Here is a 21,341-nt window from a genome sequence, read left to right as displayed (position 1 = left end):
AGGCGGTGGACTCTCTAAGAGCAGAAGGAGTCGTGATCCCTGTCCCCCCTCAGGAACGGGGGCGAGGATTTTACTCCAATCTCTTTGTGGTTCCAAAAAAGGACGGCTCCTTCCGTCCTGTTCTGGACCTAAAACTGCTCAACAAGCATGTGAACGCCAGGCGGTTCCGGATGGAATCCCTCCGCTCAGTCATTGCCTCAATGTCCCAAGGAGATTTCCTAGCATCAATAGACATCAAAGATGCTTATCTCCACGTGCCGATTGCTACGGAGCACCAACGCTTTCTACGCTTCGTGATAGGAGACGACCATCTTCAGTTCGTGGCTCTGCCATTTGGTCTGGCGACAGCCCCTCGGGTGTTCACCAAGATCATGGCAGCAGTGGTAGCAGTCTTGCACTCTCACGGACACTCTGTGATCCCTTACTTGGACGATCTACTGGTCAAGGCACCCTCTCAGGAGGCATGCCAACTCAGCCTGAATTTTGCACTGGAGACTCTCCAGGCGTTCGGGTGGATCATCAACTTCCCAAAGTCAAATCTGTCACCGACCCAATCACTAACGTATCTTGGCATGGAGTTTCATACTCTCTCAGCGATAGTGAAGCTTCCGCTGGACAAGCAGCAGTCTCTACAGACTGGGGTGCAGGCTCTCCTTCAAAGTCAGTCGCACTCCTTAAGACGCCTCATGCACTTCCTCGGGAAGATGGTGGCGGCAATAGAGGCGGTTCCGTTTGCGCAGTTTCATCTGCGTCCACTTCAATGGGACATTCTCCGCCAATGGGACGGGAAGTCAACATCCCTGGACAGGAAAGTCTCCCTTTCCCAGACGGCCAAGGACTCTCTGCAGTGGTGGCTCCTTTCCACCTCATTATCACAGGGAAGATCCTTCCTACCACCGTCCTGGGCGGTGGTCACGACAGACGCGAGTCTGTCAGGGTGGGGAGCAGTGTTTCTCCACCACAGGGCTCAGGGTACGTGGACTCAGCAGGAGTCCATCCTTCAGATCAATGTTCTGGAAATCAGAGCAGTGTTTCTTGCCCTACTAGCCTTCCAGCAGTGGCTGGAAGGGAAGCAGATCCGAATTCAATCGGACAACTCCACAGCGGTGGCATACATCAATCACCAAGGGGGGACACGCAGTCGGCAAGCCTTCCAGGAAGTCCGGCGCATTATGATGTGGGTGGAAGCCACGGCCTCCACCATATCCGCAGTTCACATCCCCGGCGTAGAAAACTGGGAAGCAGACTTCCTCAGTCGCCAGGGCATGGACGCAGGGGAATGGTCCCTTCACCCGGACGTGTTTCAGGAAATCTGTCGCCGATGGGGAAGGCCGGACGTCGACCTAATGGCGTCCCGGCACAACAACAAGGTCCCAACCTTCATGGCACGGTCTCGCGATCAAAGAGCTCTAGCAGCAGACGCCCTAGTGCAAGATTGGTCGCAGTTCCGGCTCCCTTATGTGTTTCCACCTCTGGCACTCTTGCCCAGAGTGCTACGCAAGATCAGATCCGACTGCAGCCGCGTCATACTCGTCGCTCCAGACTGGCCGAGGAGGGCGTGGTATCCGGATCTGTGGCATCTCACGGTCGGCCAACCGTGGGCACTACCAGACCGACCAGACTTACTGTCCCAAGGGCCGTTTTTCCATCGGAATTCTGCGGCCCTGAACCTGACTGTGTGGCCATTGAGTCCTGGATCCTAGCGTCTTCAGGCTTATCCCAAGGGGTCGTTGCCACCATGAGACAGGCTAGGAAGCCCACGTCTGCTAAGATCTACCACAGAACGTGGAGGATATTCTTATCCTGGTGCTCTGCTCAGGGAGTGTCTCCCTGGCCATTTGCATTACCTACCCTTCTTTCTTTCCTGCAATCTGGGTTAGAAAAAGGTTTGTCGCTCGGCTCCCTTAAAGGACAAGTCTCGGCGCTATCCGTCTTTTTTCAGAGGCGTTTGGCACGCCTTCCTAAGGTGCGCACTTTCCTGCAGGGGGTTTGCCATATTGTACCCCCGTACAAGCGGCCGTTGGATCCATGGGATCTGAACAGGGTACTAGTTGCCCTCCAGAAGCCGCCCTTCGAGCCTCTGAGGGAGGTTTCACTCTCTAGACTATCACAGAAAGTGACTTTTCTAGTAGCGATCACATCTCTTCGGAGAGTGTCTGAGCTAGCAGCGCTGTCTTCCAAGGCTCCCTTCCTGGTCTTCCACCAGGACAAGGTAGTGCTGCGCCCCATTCAGGAGTTTCTCCCGAAGGTGGTATCCTCTTTTCATCTTAATCAGGATATCTCTTTGCCTTCGTTTTGTCCTCATGCAGTTCATCGGTATGAGAAGGATTTACATTTGTTAGATCTGGTGAGAGCACTCAGAATCTACATTTCCCGCACGGCGCCCCTGCGCCGTTCGGATGCACTCTTTGTCCTTGTCGCTGGTAAGCGCAAAGGGTCGCAGGCTTCTAAGGCCACCCAGGCTCGATGGATCAAAGAACCAATTCTTGAAGCCTACCGTTCTGCTGGGCTTCCGATTCCATCAGGGCTGAAGGCCCATTCTACCAGAGCCGTGGGTGCGTCCTGGGCATTGCGACACCAGGCTACGGCTCAACAGGTGTGCCAGGCAGCTACCTGGTCGAGTCTGCACACTTTCACCAAACATTATCAGGTGCATACCTATGCTTCGGCGGACGCCAGCCTAGGTAGAAGAGTCCTGCAGGCGGCAGTTGCCTCCCCGTAGGGGAGGGCTGTCTTGCAGCTCTAACATGAGGTATTTCTTTACCCACCCAGGGACAGCTTTTGGACGTCCCAATCGTCTGGGTCTCCCAATAGAGCGCCGAAGAAGAAGGGAATTTTGTTACTTACCGTAAATTCCTTTTCTTCTAGCTCTTATTGGGAGACCCAGCATCCGCCCTGTTGTCCTTCGGGATTTTTGGTTTGTTTGCGGGTACACATGTTGTTCATGTTGAACGGTTTTCAGTTCTCCGATGTTTCTCGGAGTGAATTTGTTTAAACCAGTTATTGGCTTTCCTCCTTCTTGCTTTTGCACTAAAACTGGTGAGCCAGTGATCCCACTGGGGGTGTATAGCCAGAAGGGGAGGGGCCTTACACTTTTTAGTGTAATTGCTTTGTGTGGCCTCCGGAGGCAGTGCTATACACCCAATCGTCTGGGTCTCCCAATAAGAGCTAGAAGAAAAGGAATTTACGGTAAGTAACAAAATTCCCTTCTTTCCTATTTTCCTCCTCTAAAACCAGGGTGCGTCTTATGGTCAGGTGCGTCTTATAGTCCGAAAAATACGGTAATAAATTTTTTTTATTACTTTTATATGTCCCATGTAAATAGCAGAGCTCGTCGCCCCATGGGCGTCGCATCACCCTGTGGGCGTGATACCATGGATTCACATGAGCGACGTCCCACGTCTGCTCCTTCAGATCCCGCACGTGTTTGCACTTACCATTTCCGCAACCTTTTCTGGGTCTTCACTCGCCAGCTTCAGACACGCTCTGCGCATGATCACTCTTCTGCTCATGCGCAGAGCGTGTCTGAAACTGACGAGCACCCGGAAAAGGTTGCTGGAATGGTAAGTGCGCACACGCGTGATTCTGAAGGAGCAGACAGGGGGCGTCGCTCATGTGAGTCCATGGTATGACACCCACAGAGGCGTGATACCATGAAAAGTATAGAAATACTGGGTGTTTAGGGAGGTGTAATTAGGGCACCCATGCGTCTGCTGATAGGTCAGAACGCATATTTGTATGTGACAGGTTCCCTTTAAGAAGCACACACCACTTAATAAACTCGTCACATTTTCAGTGGCGGTCGCTTCACTAGAGGGATACCCCCGTCACAGACTGGATTAACATTTCTGGTGCACAAGTCACTGGTACATTTCATGTGTTTGGTGAGCAGGTACAGCCATGCCCCATCCTGCCCCGGATCCTCTCATTTTGGCCAAGTTCCTTTTAATAGTGGTGTAAAAAAAAAAAAAACAAACACGAAAAGTTGCAAAATTTTGTTATAACTACACTTTTCAGAAAACTTTGGTGACTTATGAGTGTTTTACCCCAGTTTTCTGGCAAAAACACTTAATCGCCTCCATATTTCCCCTGATATATATATAATATATATATAATATATATAATGCATGCGCGCACACACACACACAATAAAAAGTTACATTTTCAGGAGGGCTTTCTTTGTCGCTCCATTGGGAGACCCAGACAATTGGGTGTATAGCTTCTGCCTTCGGAGGCCACACAAAGTATTACACTTTAAAAAGTGTAACCCCTCCCCTCTGCCTATACACCCTCCCGTGCATCACGGGCTCCTCAGTTTTTATGCTTTGTGTGGAAGGAGGCACACATCCACTCATCATCTCATTTTAGTTATATCGGTTGGAAGAAAAGTGGGCCCCCACGGGGCCCCCGGCATGTTCCCTTCTCACCCCACTATGTCAGCGGTGCTGTTAAGGTTGAGGTACCCATTGTGGGTACAAAGGCAGGAGCCTCATGCCGTCACCTTCACCATCCCTTAGCGGCTCTGGGAGAAGTGGGATCCTGAGCGGTCATCCAGTCACTGGGACCGTGCTCCCTCCGCAGCCCCTGGGGGAATCTGTCGGACAGGAGTTTGTTTATCCTCAGGGACCGGGCCCTGCATCACTAAGGTACTCTGTACCCCCATGGGGGATGTGCATGGAGCGCCTGCATCCCGGACGCTGCAGCAGCTGCTTATTTGTGACGGCCGGCGGACTTCCGCGCCAACCGCGCCTGTTTGTCGGCCGCGGTATTAAATTTAGTCCCCGGCTTCAATTGCGGCCTAGTAGCAAAACTCCCGCCCCCGGGCCTGTCTATCAGGGATAAGGGCGGGACTGCCGACCTGACGTCGGCTGTGAGGGCCAGGGCATCCTGTATGTTCCTCCCCCCCTCACTGATCACTGTGGGGACTCCAGATTCACGCACTTTTCTAACGCCGCCCACGGCTCCTCTCCTCCCCTGAGAGCTCCGGCAGCCATTTCTTTGGCATTCTGCCTGTGGAAGATTTCCTGGAAAGAGCTCTGCAACGCTGGGAGACCTAAGGCAGGGAATCTGGAGGACACACACTCCGCTTTTTAGCGGTCGGTAAGCCACACCGGTCACCCGGTGCTGGTCCCCTTAGGGTGCCGGAATAGATACTATATATATTTATATATTTCTGTTCGGTCGGGCTGTATACCCTTCCCATATACCCTCAGTGATCACTCTCCTAGGAGACAACAGTATGTCGTCCACAAGGAGCAAGGGGGCCAAGACACAGGGTTATTTTGCGACCTGTACCTCTTGTGCGGCTAAGTTACCTGCGGGTTCCACCTACCCTCACTGTGAGCAATGCTCAACCCCTGTTTTGCTTCCACAACCGGAGCCTTGGTCACTAGTGGGCCCCTCGGCTCAGGTAGAATCCCTTGCTCCCCCTGTCCAGGCGGCAGGGACAGAGTTTGCAGTTTTTGCTGAAAAACTCTGAGTCACTCTCACAATCCATGGCTCAGTCTATGGACAAATGGTGTGCCAAGCTGCTTGAAGCTTTGCAGTCCAGACCGGTCCCTACACAGGCCCCGGGCCCTGTTGGATCTTCACCCCCAGGCCCCTCTCTGCCCGTGCCGCAGCACATTCCCAGGGGGGGCCCTAGGTCTCACGTGGAGGACTCCGGCCCGGACCACAGTCCCAGACCGGCTAAGCGGGCACGCTGGGAATCTTCCCCGACTTCTTCATGCTGCTCAGGTTCCCAGCGTGAGGACTCTCTGGAGGACGAGGCGGACGTCGCTGCTCAGGGCTCTGACACTGACGTTGCCCTCAATCTTGATACACCTGACGGGGACGCCATAGTAAATGATCTTATCTCGTCCATCAACCAGGTGTTAGATATCTCTCCACCACCGCCACCTGTAGAGGAGTCGACTTCTCAGCAGGAGAAACACCAGTTTCGGTTCCCTAAACGTACACGGAGTGCGTTTTTCGATCACTCTAACTTCAGAGATGCTGTCCAGAAGCCCAGAGCGGTTCCGGACAAGCGCTTTACTAAGCGCCTTACTGACACACGTTACCCCTTCCCTTCTGACGTTGTTAAGGGTTGGGCTCAATGTCCCAAGGTGGATCCCCCAGTCTCCAGATTGGCGGCTAGATCTGTGGTATCGGTTGCAGATGGATCATCGCTAAAGGATGCCACTGACAGGCAGATAGAGCTCCTGATGAAATCCATCTATGAAGCCACGGGCGCGTCTTTTGCCCCGGCCTTTGCAGCCGTGTGGGCACTACAAGCTATCTCAGCTTGTCTGGCTGAGATTAATGCGGTTACACGTAATTCTGCTCCGCAGGTTACGTCTTTGACTTCCCAGGCGTCAGTTTTTTCTTCCTACGCCATGAACGCAGTTTTAGACTCTGCTAGCCGTACAGCGGTGGCATCCGCTAACTCTGTGGCAGTCCGCAGGGCCATGTGGCTGCACGAATAGAAGGCAGACTCTGCTTCCAAGAGGTTCTTAACCGGTTTGCCGTTTGCTGGCGACCGATTGTTTGGCGAACGATTGGATGAGATTATTAAGGAATCTAAGGGAAAGGACTCCTCCTTACCCCAGTCCAAACCAAAGAGACCTCAGCAACGACAGATACAATCGAGGTTTCGGTCCTTTCGTCCCTCCGCCAAGCCCCAATCCTCTTCGTCCAGCAGGCCGGAGAAAGGCCAGAGGAACTCCTATGCGTGGCGGGCTAAGTCACGACCCCAAAAGGCCGCAGGAGGCACTGCTTCCAAGGCGGCCTCCTCATGACTCTCGGCATCCCCGAACCGCATCCTCGGTCGGTGGCAGGCCCTCCCGCTTTTGCGACGCCTGGTGGCCACATGTTCAAGACCGATGGGTGAGAGACATTCTGTCTCATGGTTACAGGATAGAGTTCAGCTCTCGTCCTCCGACTCGTTTCTTCAGAACATCTCCGCCCCCCGAGCGAGCCGATGCACTTTTTCAGGCGGTGAACGCTCTGAAAACAGAAGGAGTTGTGATCCCTGTTCCCCTCCAGGAACACGGTCGCGGCTTTTACTCCAACTTGTTTGTGGTGCCAAAGAAGGACGGCTCGTTCCGTCCCGTTCTGGACCTCAAACTACTCAACAGACATGTGAGCACCAGACGGTTTCGGATGGAATCTCTCCGCTCTGTCATCGCTTCAATGTCACAAGGAGACTTCCTAGCATCGATCGACATCAAGGATGCTTATCTCCATGTGCCGATCGCACCCGAACATCAACGCTTTTTGCGCTTCGCCATCAGGGACGAACACCTTCAGTTCGTGGCATTGCCTTTCGGCCTGGCGACAGCCCCACGGGTGTTCACCAAGGTCATGGCATCTGTTGTGGCGGTCCTACACTCTCAGGGCCACTCGGTGATTCCCTACTTAGACGATCTTCTGGTCAGGGCACCCTCTCAGTTGGCGTGTCAAAACAGCCTTTCCGTCGCTCTGGCGACTCTCCAGCAGTTCGGATGGATCATCAACTTTCCAAAATCCCAGTTGACACTGACCCAATCACTGACGTACCTTGGGATGGAGTTTCATACTCAGTCAGCGGTAGTCATGCTACCGCTGGACAAACAGCTTTCTCTGCAGGCAGGGGTGCAATCTCTTCTTCGGGGTCAGTCACACCCCTTGAGGCACCTCATGCACTTCCTGGGGAAGATGGTGGCAGCGATGGAGGCAGTGCCCTTCGCGCAATTCCATCTGTGGCCACTCCAGTGGGACATTCTCCGAAAATGGGACAGGAGGTCGACTTCACTCGACAGGAACGTCTCTCTTTCCCTTGCAACCAAGACGTCACTTCAGTGGTGGCTCCTTCCCAACTCTCTGTCGCAGGGGAAATCATTCCTACCCCCCACCTGGGCTGTGGTCACGACGGACGCGAGCCTGTCAGGGTGGGGGGTGGTTTTTCTCCACCACAGGGCTCAGGGAACCTGGACTCCGATAGTCATCCCATCAGATCAATATTCTGGAGATAAGGGCAGTGTATCTAGCCCTATTGGCCTTTCATCGGTGGCTGGAGGGCAGGCAGATCCGAATCCAGTTGGAAAACGCCACGGCCGTCGCTTACATCAACCACCCAGGCGGCACTCGCAGTCGTCAAGCCTTCCAGGAAGTCCGACGAATTCTGCAGTGGGTGGAAGCCACAGCTTCCACCATCTCCGCAGTTCACATCCCGGGCGTAGAAAACTGGGAAGCAGATTTTCTCAGCCGACAGGGCATGGACGCGGGGGAATGGTCTCTTCACCCAGACGTGTTTCGAGAGATCTGTCGCCGCTGGGGAACGCCGGACGTCGATCTCATGGCGTCACGGCACAACAACAAAGTCCCGGCATTCATGGCCCGGTCTCAAGATCACAGAGCTCTGGCGGCGGACGCATTAGTTCAGGATTGGTCGCAGTTTCGACTTCCCTATGTGTTTCCTCCTCTGGCGATGCTCCCCAGAGTGCTGCGCACAATCAGGTCCGACTGTCGTCGCGCTATTCTCGTCGCTCCAGATTGGCCGAGGCGGTCGTACCCGGATCTGTGGCATCTCACGGTGGGTCAACCGTGGGCGCTCCCAGACCACCCATACTTGCTGTCTCAAGGGCCGTTTTTCCATCTGAATTCTGCGGCCCTCAACCTGACTGTGTGGCCATTGAGTCCTGGCTCCTAGCGTCTTCAGGGTTATCTCAAGATGTCATTGCCACTATGAGACAGGCCAGGAAACCAACGTCCGCCAAGATCTATCACAGGTCTTGGAGGATCTTCTTATCCTGGTGCTCTGACAAGGGTTTTACTCCCTGGCCCTTTGCCTTACCCACCTTTCTTTCATTCCTTCAATCCGGAATGGACAAGGGTTTGTCTCTCGGCTCTCTCAAGGGACAAGTATCGGCGCTTTCCGTATTTTTTCAAAAGCGTCTAGCCAGGCTTCCGCAGGTCCGCACGTTCCTGCAGGGAGTTTGCCACATAGTCCCACCTTAAAGCATCCGCTGGAACCCTGGGACCTCAACAGGGTGCTAACGGCTCTTCAGAAACCACCTTTCGAGCAGCTGCGGGAGGTCTCTTTATCACGTCTTTCGCAGAAGGTGGCATTTCTAGTGGCAGTTACATCGCTCCGTAGAGTGTCGGAGCTGGCAGCGCTGTCATGCAAAGCCCCCTTCCTGGTTTTTCACCAGGATAAGGTGGTTCTACGTCCGGTCCCGGAATTTCTCCCTAAGGTGGTATCCCCTTTTCATCTCAATCAGGATATCTCCTTACCTTCATTTTGCCCCCATCCAGTTCACCAATGTGAAAAGGATTTGCACTCGTTAGATTTAGTAAGAGCACTCCAGCTCTACGTGTCTCGCACGGCGCCCCTGCGCCGTTCAGATGCGCTCTTTTTCCTGGCCAGCGTAAGGGTTCGCAGGCTTCCAAGTCAACCTTGGCTCGATGGATCAAGGAACCGATTCTTGAATCCTACCGTTCTTCTGGGCTTCCACTTCCTTAAGGGTTGAAAGCCTATTCTACCAGAGCCGTGGGTGCGTCCTGGGCACTGCGGCACCGGGCTACGGCTCAGCAGGTGTGTCAGGCAGCTACCTGGTCTAGTCTGCACACTTTCACGAAACACTATCAGGTGCATACCTATGCTTCGGCAGACGCCAGTCTAGGTAGGAGAGTCCTTCAGGCGGCGGTTGCCCACCTGTAAGAGGGGGTCGTTTTAGGCTCTTTTTATCGAGGTATTCTTTTACCCACCCAGGGACTGCTTTTGGACGTCCCAATTGTCTGGGTCTCCCAATGGAGCGACAAAGAAGAAGGGAATTTTGTTTACTTACCGTAAATTCCTTTTCTTCTAGCTCCTATTGGGAGACCCAGCACCCGCCCCTGTTCCCTTCGGGCTGTTGTTCTTTTGTGTACACATGTTGTTCATGTTGAATTGTTCTTTTGGTTCATGGTTTTCAGTTCTCCGAACATCCTTCGGATTGAATTTACCTTAGACCAATTTATAAGTTTCCTCCTTCCTGCTTTTGCACCAAAACTGAGGAGCCCGTGATGCACGGGAGGGTGTATAGGCAGAGGGGAGGGGTTACACTTTTTAAAGTGTAATACTTTGTGTGGCCTCCGGAGGCAGAAGCTATACACCCAATTGTCTGGGTCTCCCAATAGGAGCTAGAAGAAAAGGAATTTACGGTAAGTAAACAAAATTCCCTTCTTTCCTTTCTAATGTGCTGGTAAATGGTTAAGTATTCTAACCCAGTAGTCTTACGGCATTTCTCTGATGGGGTGTATCTAGTGTTGAGCGGGTAGTTAGCTATTCGTACTTGCTATGCTGTTAGCGAGTACTGTCCGCTACTCACATATTCGTTACGAGCAGCGGCCACAGTGTAAGTCAATGGGATATACTCGCTAAGCAGCGAGTAACCCGAAAGCCGTACTACTCGCACGAAAAGTACGGCTTTCGGGTTACTCTCTGCTTAGCGAGTATTTCCCATTGACTTACATTGTGCCTGCTACTTGTAACGAATGTGAGTAGCAGACAGTAATTGCTAACTACTCGCTCAACACTAGATGTATCCAGTTCCTTTCACTGCGAATGGTTGGTCCAAAGCAATTAAGAACGCGTACTTGTTAAATTGTTATCCTGATATTGCATAAAAAAGACCCCATTTTAATGTTTTGTACATTTCATCTTTGTGATTGTCTTATTGTACGAGGTAAAAGTTCTTCCTCTTCCCTTAGATGATGGTAAAGAAGAACCTCCGACCACATTACTATGGGTCCAGTACTATTTGGCTCAGCACTATGACAAGATTGGGCAACCTTCTTTAGCGTTGGAATATATCAATGCCGCCATAGAGAGCACACCAACCCTGATAGAGCTCTTTCTTGTGAAAGCTAAAATCTACAAGGTACGGGAACAATGGTCGCTCTTTATGCCTCGAAAAATTCCACAAACACTGGAGTGATGTATGATCACCTACGCTCGTTGGTTCATTGATTGAGGTATTAGTTGTATGGCGAATATTAATGTGAACTGTCTTGGTCATCCTCTCCAGCATGTATTAGCTGTGGAGCCGCACATGTATCAATGCAGCCACCAATAAGCCGTCATCGTTTCTTCCTGTGATGTGGTTTCTCTATCTTTTAGCACGCCGGTAACATCAAGGAGGCTGCTCGGTGGATGGATGAAGCGCAGGCTCTGGACACAGCAGATAGGTTTATCAATTCAAAATGTGCAAAGTACATGCTGAAAGCTAACATGATAAAAGAGGCCGAGGAAATGTGCTCCAAGTTTACACGGGTTCGTGTCTTCCGATGCTCGTAAATTACCAGTATATGCTATGTAAAGAGAACCTGTCAGCAGATTCATGCCCCCCGCACCACGGGCAGGATCATTCCCTCATACAAAGCATTGTTTGTCTGATACTGACGCGTTATAATCGGAAACATGGCTTGAAAAGGGGGCACAGGCAGAACATTCACTGAGCGGCTCCCTCAGATTTCTTCCTATTTGTGGATCAGAGACTTCTCGGTCAAGCGGAGCTGGGGGAGGCCAAAAAGCACTACCCAGAAGACTTTTCTCCCCTTACCGGTGACATTTTTCCATCTGGTCAGAGCAATTCACAATAAAATTTATCTCTGTGTAATGAGGGAGCAGGTCTATATTCCATGCTGCCTGTGCTGCTGGCAGCATGATAACTGCTGACTGGTCCTCTTTAGCAATAAGACTGTAAAATCTTAGCCAAGAACCATTAATCTTGTTTAGAAAATGCCATCACTTATTTCTGCAGGAGGGAACGTCCGCGGTGGAGAACCTGAACGAGATGCAGTGTATGTGGTTCCAGACGGAGTGTGCACAAGCATACAGGTCTATGAACAAGTTTGGAGAAGCACTTAAGAAATGCCACGAGATTGAGAGAGTGAGTCTCCGGCAATATTCTAATCGTACATAAAGAATATTAGACACTGTTGCCATCTACTTTATATTCACTGGAAGCGTCGCAACCATATGTCATCCAGGGTTAGCAAATACAAACTTTCCTAGAAATGCCCGGCGCTATAGAATGAAGATTTCCAGAAGTTAGGCAGGGTATTTACTGACAGGTAACATGTTTGAGGGTTTTTGATTGATGGATTCCAATGTATTTGATGGGTTATTGTGTGTGTATGTGTGTTTATAGCATTTCGTGGAGATCACAGACGATCAGTTTGATTTTCACACCTACTGTATGAGGAAAATTACACTCAGGTCATATGTGGACTTGCTAAAGTTAGAAGACGTCCTCAGACAACATCCATTTTACTTCAAAGCAGCACGGATCGCAATAGAAATTTACCTGAAGCTCCACGACAACCCCATAACAGATGAGAATAAGGAGCTGGAGGCAAACACTGGTATGTGTAGTTTTCTTTTGCTGGTCCACGCTTTCGTATTCTGAGCATGCAATTCACACCTTGTCTGGCCTAGTTTCAGGTATTACAGTCTATACAAGCTATTATTATTTAGGTGATAATTGTTAGATCTATGTTGGTCCCACCACTAGGATGCCCACTTATCTCCAGAATGGGGACAAGTGTCCCATATGCCGATTCATCCCCCCAACTTGTAGGTCTCTGGCCAGGAGGAATTGACCCATTATTGGTTGTTTGGCACTGATTTTCATAAGTGTTTTGAGTGGTTCCTTTCGGGTGGGTAGAGCTGACAAAATGGCACCACTGTATGTGCTAAACATGGAGCTCGGACATGGCTCACAGTCATACTTTTCACTGGGTGCATTTCCTTCTCATGTACATGATCTTTTAATGAAGGGTTAATTTGCAATGCTCAAAAACTAGGCTGACTGTCAAAATAGGCAAGAAGCTGACAAAAAGTGATTTTCTGTAGTTTTCCATGTTAAATGACCAACAATGTTTTTTATTTGTGAGATTTGACAGATTAGTCACAATTATGCATTTGCTTCAATAACGTATCTATGGTACAATTCTTCTTGTCCGCTGTAGCCAATATGTCTGACAAAGAACTAAAGAAGCTGCGCAACAAACAAAGGAAAGCCCAAAAGAAAGCTCAGCTTGAGGAGGAGAAGAAAAACGCTGAGAAGGAGAAGCAGCAGAGGAACCAGAAGAAGAAAAAGGAGGATGATGATGAGGAAATTGGTGGCCCAAAAGAAGAACTTATTCCAGAAAAGTTGGCCAAGGTATTGCAGTCATAGATGAAAAGGATTCTCTGTTTTTATGTGTAATATCGACAGATAGATATATACCTAAAAATATATATATACATGCCGTATTTCCAGATCATAAAATTTCCCCACCCTCTCCCCCCCCCCCCCAAAGAAAAAAAAAAAAAAAAAACTGGAAGGAAAATGGGGGTCCGTCTTACAATCCAAATATGTCTTATACTGTGGTGGAGCTATGTCACAGGAGGCAGGGTCGGCGATACTGAGGGCTTAGAAGAGGGGGTGTCACTGCAATGGAGGAGTGGATCAGGAGGGTCAGCGATACTGCATGAGCCATTGAACTACAGTGGTTCACACAATGGATTTCGAGAAAATGGCCAATCTACGCATGTGCCATTATCTTGAAGTCCATCGTGTCACCTGCTGGCAGTTCAATGGAGCCCACAGTATCGCCAACCCTCCGTCTACTGAACATCCTGAGTCGCGACCCCCCCCCTCCCTCTTCCGAGCCTGCAGCATTGCCAACCCTTCCTCCTGTGACTATCCTGAGCCAATCACCACCACCGCTTTCCCCTGGTGAGCTAATATAAGACACACTAGGATTATAAGACGGACCCTCATTTAAATATTAAGGATTATTTTTTCCTATATTCCTCCTCTAAATTTGAGTGCGTCTTATAATCCAGTGCGTCTTATAAAGTGAAAAATACGGTATATGTATATATTCTTGTTTGAAACTAATCTAACCAGACTTTTACTGTCCGTGAGTGACAGAGATGGATGTTTGTGCAGACGACAAGACACAAGTATGTGCAGGTACTGTTCGGCTTGTAATAATGCTTACGCTGAATCCTTCGTCTGTAAACAGGTTGACAAGCCTTTGGAAGAAGCTAATAAATTTTTAACACCTTTGAAGAACTTGGTGAAGAACAAAATAGAAACTCATCTATATGCCTTTGAAATTTACTTCAGGAAAGGTATGGAGGGAGACCTGTATGTGGCCCTGACATAAAGATGGAGTTGGGCAGATATGTCATTTACTGGAATCTCCTTTTCTTATTACAGAAAAATTCCTTTTGATGTTGCAATCCGCAAAGAGAGCCTTCGCCATAGACCCAAACCATCCTTGGCTCCACCAGTGTTTGATCCGTTTCTTTAGTGCAGGTAATATCGGCTCTTCTATACTGGTATGGTTTCTTCGGAATTCTGTACTATAATACTATATGAGCCTATAATACATAGATATATTTGTGTTATAAGAACTGTTTATTTTTCCCCACATACTAACAGTATCTGAGAGCAAAGAACTAAATGAATCCGTTAGAACAGTGTTAAAACAAGAGGTGAAGCGACTTTTTGGGGAAACGAGCCCTGCAAACTTTAATAACACTTTCCTGAAAGAGAACATTGGCTCCTTATCACACAGATTATCAGGTGGGTACCTTCTAATTGTACATATGTTCTTACTGTAGATATGCCTGGGAAAACCAGAAAAGTACCCATTGCAGTTAACATGAAACAGTCTGTTGGGCGCCATAACATATACTGTCTAACTATAGGGCAGGTTGCATAGGTAGGACGAATGAAAAGACACAAGTCCATCAAGTTCAACTGAAGTGAGACTAAATAAGTGACTAAATGTAAATCTTTGAATCCTTCCTCTGATAACTAAGCTCCTCCATACCCATTTAGTTAGTTTAGTGGTTCTCTCTAACTCAAGGGTATCGTTTCATTACACTGGTGCCCAGAACTGAACTGGATATTGCTTTCTAAAGTGTTAGTATTAGGCTACGTAGCTACGATCAGGGTTCACAGCGTTTTGGGTGCACTGGGTCTTCCCTGGGTCCAAAACGCTGCGTTGTATAGTACAAGCACAGTGGATGGGATTTCTAGAAATCTCGTGCCCACTGTGCTTGTTTTTCCAGCAGCAAAAACTGACCTGCTGTGCGGCTTCCCAACCCGCGGCATGTCAATTTTATTTTTATTTTTTTTTTGCTGTGGAGACGCAAGGGTTCTCCGCAGAAATAAAACCGAGAGAGACAACAACTGTCTGAGCCCGGATTGTGTGCATGAGCAGCTGCGGTCTCACAGCCCCACAGGTTAGGACGCAGCAGGCCCTGATCGTGCGCACATACCCTTACATCTCTGTCCCAAAAGTCCATGCTTCTTTTAATACATGACGATGTCCTATTGGCCATAGAAGCTCCTGGTTGAAATTGTACACCCAGATCCTCCTCTAGATAAGTGTCTCTCCTAGTTTAACTCTCCTTAAAACATATGATAACCTTATATTATTAGTACTGCAAGCCATAAATTTACAGTTTTTTAGATTGAACCTCATCTCACAGATGGATGCCCAAACACTCAGCTTGAACAAGTCCGCTTATGCACTTCTTCCATGAAATGCACTTTACAGTGGAACCTTGGTTAACGAGAACAATGCGTTCTGGGAGTGTGCTTGTTAACCAAGTTACTCGTTCAGCAAAGCAAGATTTCCCATAGGAAATCATTGCAATGCAGATGATTCGTTCCACAACTTGTTAAATGTCCCATCCTGGTCCCCTGTTCTATTATTCCACACATTCACAAACGCACACAAACACATATTATGCTCCCCTTACCTTCCGTTCCATCGCCGGTCTCCTGGGACTTACTTTTCGCTGGTATCGGGTAACCATCACGACGAGGGAGTAACTTACACTGTCAGAGCACTGACGTCAAAGGCAGGAGCCGCTTGCCTCTGATTGGCCAGCGCGCTGCCTTTGAGTAGTGGCTGACACAGGAAGTTCCTGCCTCATCGCGATGCTTGCCGAATGCCGATACACATCCTATACCGGCAAACTACATGACCCAGGAGGCCGGTGATGGAATGAATGGAAGGGTACACGCATTATGCTCACCTTACCTTCCGTTCCATCGCCGGCCTCATGGTTCTTGTAGTTCGCCGGTACATCGCGACGAAGGAGGAATCCTCGCGGCGAACTACAAGAACCATGAGGCCGGCGATAGAACGGAAGGTAAGGTGAGCATAATACTGTATGTGTGTGCGTGATTGTTTTGCGTTTGTTTATGTGTGTTTTCTGCGTGCTTGTGTGTGTTTGTGTGGACTGCAAGTGCGGGTTAGGGCGTGGTGCATGTACGGAACCGGAAGTGTGTGCTGTGGGTATTTTGCTCGTACAGCAAGCCTTCTCGTAAACAGAGTTACAAATTTACAGCAAGCTTTGCTCGTATAGCGAAATACTCGCTAACTGGGTTACTCATTAAGCGAGGTTCCACTGTACTACATATCTGGTGTCCTCTGCAAAACTAGAGATGATACTGTTAATCCCACCTTCTATATCATTAACAAATAAGTTGAATAATAGCGAATCCAGCACTGAACCTCGGGCTAACCACTTACAACCAGAGACCACTCAGATTAGCAGTCATTCACCACAACGCTCTGGGTGCGCTCTCTGAGCCACTTTCTATGGTTAGATACATTTCACAGGCTTTACTCTCAGGTACCCCCTCTGTCTTGGATTGTATTAACCCCTTCATGAAAACTAGCCAGCCCTTAGTAAGCTTGTGTTGGCTATTACTTGTTATATTACTTACTCCTCCTGTAACATTTTCCCCACCCTAGAAGCTTACTGATCTATAATTACCTGGAGGCCTTTTCCAAAATAGGCACCACATTAGCTTTGCGACAGTCGCCTGGTACTGTACAAGTCCTTAGTCTCTAAAAATTATGAACATTTAACTGTAAAACATGGATAATTTTTAAAATGCAGATATCACACTAGACAACAGGATTTAAGAGGTTAAGCTGATGGGATTGGAGCTAGGTCCTATTGCATGCAGTGACTCTCAGGTGCCAGCTGTGTAATGCAGTCGGCACCCACACTTTATGTGCGGGATAAAATAGCACATTCCATAGTGATAGTGTGATATGTGTACGGCAGCCGTCACTAAATGGAATACAAATATAAAAGACTGACCGTCACATCCTACAAGTGTGTACATGTTTGAGTCATATTCATACAGCTTTATTTTTCTCCATTTTACAGCTGCCAAAATGATGTATTACCTTGACCCTTCTAGTCAGAAACGAGCAGTGGAGTTGGCCACCGCATTGGATGAATCACTCACAAACAGAAGCCTCCAGGTAACGATCCTTCCAGTGTGTCTGAACAGGGCCTGAGTACGTGCGGTATCTGATTGCATGGTTTGCTGGGGGAACGATCTTATTCGGCCAAATATGAATTAGATGTAAAGCTCCAAGCTTTACTTCCTACATTTCATTTCACCTTTTTTCTCTCTGCGCTCCTCTGAAAGGAGCATACATGAGTTTATATTTTCTGTGTTGCGAGTGACTTTCCTTTTGAAAATCATTATGCATTTGCATTACTTCCCAGGTATGTTCTCGGCAGCACAACGCCGGACCGTTTTGTTTTTCTTTATCATTCCTTTGGGAGACCCAGACAATGGGTGTTTAGCTTCTGCCTCCGGAGGACACACAAAGTACTACACTTAAAAGTGTAGCTCCTCCCTCTGAGCTTATACACCCCCTGATGAGCAGACTCAGCCAGTTTATCGCTTTGTGTTCAGGAGGCATACATCCACACATGCATTCTCATATGATTTTTTCCTTTTGGAACGAGATTGAAGAGTGGGGTCCACGTCTGGACCCCCGGCATGTCCCTTCTCACCCCACTATGTCGGCGGTGTTGTAAGGTTGATTCCTAGGCTGGAGCCTTACATGCCGTGCTCCTTCACCATCCCTCCTGGGCTCTGGCTTGAAGTGGGAGCCAGCACGGTCTCCATGCTTGGCAGGACACCGGTCTCCATCCGCAGCCCTTCAGGACCCTGCTGGATCGGAGCACTCATCCCCAGGGACATGGCCCTGCGTCTCAGCAAGCTAAGTACCTGAGACGTTTAGTTTTCCGGGTCCCTGTACTTTATTGTTGTGGGAGAGTGTGCTGATTGTGTTTTCTGACATTTCCGGCGGGTTCTCTAGCTGTCGCCTGAGAACCGCGCCGATGGTGCCTGCGCGCCGGCCGCGCCGCTCAAATTTAGGCCCCGGCTTCGCCGGAGGCCTTGTTTCGGTTTCACTGACCTCGCCTGTCTCTCATGCAGAGGGACAGGCTCGGCTCCTCCCGGCGGCCGTTCTGTGCAGGGGAGGGACACTCCCCACTGCTGTGTGTGTCCCCTCCCCTGTAGGTCTCTATGGCCCTCCAGTTCCCGCTCCTCAAGCAAGCCCCGCCCCCTCTCTTCGCTCCGGCGGCCATTTTTTCAGCGTTCTCTCTGCATTGCAGCGCTGGTCTGCAGCATCTCTGCTGAGGTGCTGTGCTTAGGGGTCCGGGCTTCGGGATCTGGAGGGCACACAACACCGCTCCAGCGGTCTGGTAAGCCACAACCGGTCTCCGGTTGTGGACCTCTGTTTATACTCTCTGGGGTTCATTCTCTGGCAGAGCCTCCACTCCAGCATCATGTCTCACACGAGGAGCAAGGCTCCAAAGCTTTATTCAGTATGCACTGCATGTAAGCTCCTGCTGCCTGAACCGAGCATTTTCCCACATTGTGATGCCTGCTCTAACCTGGCGGTGCCTCAGCCTGGAGTCTCACACCCAGTGGTCTCTCAGGCTGCTCCTGCTCCTGTGCCTGAACCTCCGGCTTGGGTAGAAGTTTTTTCTAGGTCTATCTCCCAGTCTTTTGCTGACTCCATGGGACATCTGTCCAGGACTTTGCTGAACATGCATCAGCCCCCTTCACAGGGTGCCTCGGCTGCTAGGGGTCTCTCAGGACCGGAGCTCACAGAGGATTCCTCATTTGGTCCCAGACCCCGTCCTCCTGAGAAGAGACGCAGGGTCCCCTCTCCTTCCTCGTCCCGCGGCTCTGATTCAGGAGCTGACTCGCAGGATGAGGAGGATGCCTTTACGGGGGGCTCGGAGGTTAACTCCATGTGCCCCATTGATCTGTCCGAAAGTGACTCAAATGTTAGTGATTTGATTGCTTCCATTAATTCTGTACTGGATCTCACTCCGCCAGTATCAGAGGAGCAACCCTCTAGCAGAAAAGCACCAGTTTACCTCGCCTAAGAGAGTGAAGAGTGTGTTCTTTAACCACTCCAGTTTTCAGGCCGCTGTGGCCAAGCCCAGGGCCTGTCCTGACAAACGCTTCCCAAAGCGTGGCTCTGATGACCGCTTTCCCTTTCCACCTGAGGTGGTCAAGGAGTGGGCTAGGTCCCCAAAGGTAGACCCCCCCGGTGTCTAGGCTCTCAGCCCGGACCGTTGTGTCGGTGGCTGATGGCACCTCCCTTAAGGATTCCACTGACCACCAGATTGACCTCCTGGCCAAATCCGTATATGAAGCGGCGGGGGCCTCGTTCTCCCCGACTTTTGCAGCAGTGTGGGCTCTCAAAGCCATCTCTGCTTCTCTAGAGGGGATGCATTCCCTCGCCAGGGAATCTATGCCCGAAATGGTTACCTTAACTTCCCAAGCTTCAGCTTTTTCATCCTATGCCATGTCTGCCATGCTGGAGGCTTCTCACCGCACTGCGGTGGCTTCGGCTAATTCCCTCGTTATCCGCAGGATCTTGTGGCTTCGAGAGTGGAAAGCAGATGCTTCTTCAAAGAAGTACCTTGCTGGGCTCCCTTTTGCTGGGTCCCGCTTGTTCGGTGAACAGCTGGATGAAATCATTAAGGAAGCTACTGGCGGGAAGAGTACTTCCATGCCACAAACCAAGACCAGGAAACCTGTCCAGGGTAGGAATCAGTCGAGGTTTCGTTCCTTTCGTTCCTCCAACTGGTCGTCCTCTAAGCCCTTGGCCTCGTCCACTAACTCAGCCAAGGACCAGAAATCCAACTGGCGCCCAAAAGTGCGTCCACAGAAGACCGCAGGAGGTGCTGCCGCTAAGGCAGCCTCCTCGTGACTATCTGTCAGCGCCAGCAACGTCCTTAGTCGGTGGCAGGCTCTCCCACTTTGGCTACGCGTGGTTTCAACACGTCTCCGATCAGTGGGTGAGGGATATCATCTCCCACGGCTACAGGATAGAATTCTCTTCCAGCCCACCAAACAGATTTTTTCTCTCAACTCCCCCCTGCTCCAAGGCCGCCGCCTTCTCGCAGGCCGTGGCATCCTTGCAGGCAAACGGAGTAATTGTACCGGTGCCCACCCGGGAACGGTTCAGAGGTTTCTACTCAAATCTCTTCCTAGTTCCCAAAAAGGACGGTTCCTTCCGGCCCATCCTGGATCTCAAGCTTCTCAACAAGCATGTTCAGGTGCGGCACTTTCGCATGGAGTCCCTGCGATCAGTCATTACTTCAATGACCCAAGGGGATTTCCTGGCATCCAACGACATCAGAGATGCCTATCTGCATGGGCCAATTGCAGTTCCCCACCAGCGTTGGCTACGTTTTGCAATCGGAGAAGATCATTTCCAATTCGTGGCTCTCCCCTTCGGGTTGGCCACAGCCCCTCGGGTATTCACCAAGATCATGGCAGCAATGATTGCGGTCCTGCACCTACAGGGGTTGGCAGTGATTCCTTACCTGGACGACCTTCTAGTCAAGGCTTCATCCAGCGCGGACTGTCAGCGGAGTGTCTCGCTCACTCTCTCCACTCTAGCCCAATTCGGGTGGCTTGTCAATCTCCCCAAATCTACTCTGACTCCGACCCAGAGTCTCACGTACCTAGGGATGCAGTTCGAGACTTTGCCGGCACTTGTGAAGTTGCCCTTAGTCAATCAGCAGTCCCTTCAACTGGCGGTGCGCTCTCTACTGAGGCCCCGCCGTTATTCCCTCAGGCGCCTGATGCAGGTGCTGGGTCAAATGGTGGCGTCAATGGAGGCTGTTCCCTTTGCCCAGTTCCATCTGCGTCCCCTGCAGCTGGATATTCTCCGCTGTTGGGACAAGCGGCCTTCCTCCTTGCACAGGTTAGTGGCTCTGTCGCCACAGACCAGGAGCTCTCTTCAGTGGTGGCTTCGGCCCCTCTCTCTGTCTCAGGGACGCTCCTTCCTGGCCCTGTCCTGGGTGATTCTCACCACGGATGCCAGTCTATCCGGCTGGGGAGCGGTATGTCTCCACCACAGAGCGCAGGGCACTTGGACTCCGTCCGAGTCAGCCCTTTCGATTAATGTGCTGGAAACCAGAGCTGTGCTTCTGGCTCTCCTGGCTTTTCACCACCTGTTGGCGGGCAGGCACATCCGAGTCC

At 50.4% G+C, this 21,341-nt stretch overlaps 1 protein-coding gene across 1 annotated transcript in view; it reads left to right on the top strand.

Moving 5' to 3' along the window:
* NAA15 (N-alpha-acetyltransferase 15, NatA auxiliary subunit) overlaps window positions 1-21,341 on the top strand; it is a 122,128-nt gene that overhangs the window by 82,607 nt on the left and 18,180 nt on the right. The window contains exons 11-19 of the mRNA XM_075348528.1: window positions 10,711-10,880; window positions 11,120-11,272; window positions 11,763-11,891; window positions 12,153-12,366; window positions 12,973-13,166; window positions 14,017-14,125; window positions 14,214-14,312; window positions 14,439-14,582; window positions 17,198-17,295. Of these exons, the coding sequence (XP_075204643.1) occupies window positions 10,711-10,880; window positions 11,120-11,272; window positions 11,763-11,891; window positions 12,153-12,366; window positions 12,973-13,166; window positions 14,017-14,125; window positions 14,214-14,312; window positions 14,439-14,582; window positions 17,198-17,295 (1,310 nt within the window). The remainder of the gene's footprint in view (window positions 1-10,710; window positions 10,881-11,119; window positions 11,273-11,762; window positions 11,892-12,152; window positions 12,367-12,972; window positions 13,167-14,016; window positions 14,126-14,213; window positions 14,313-14,438; window positions 14,583-17,197; window positions 17,296-21,341) is intronic.

The sequence above is a fragment of the Anomaloglossus baeobatrachus genome, chromosome 1 (assembly GCF_048569485.1).
Source record: "Anomaloglossus baeobatrachus isolate aAnoBae1 chromosome 1, aAnoBae1.hap1, whole genome shotgun sequence".
NCBI lineage: Eukaryota > Metazoa > Chordata > Amphibia > Anura > Aromobatidae > Anomaloglossus > Anomaloglossus baeobatrachus.
This window is presented reverse-complemented; position numbering and strand designations above follow the sequence as displayed.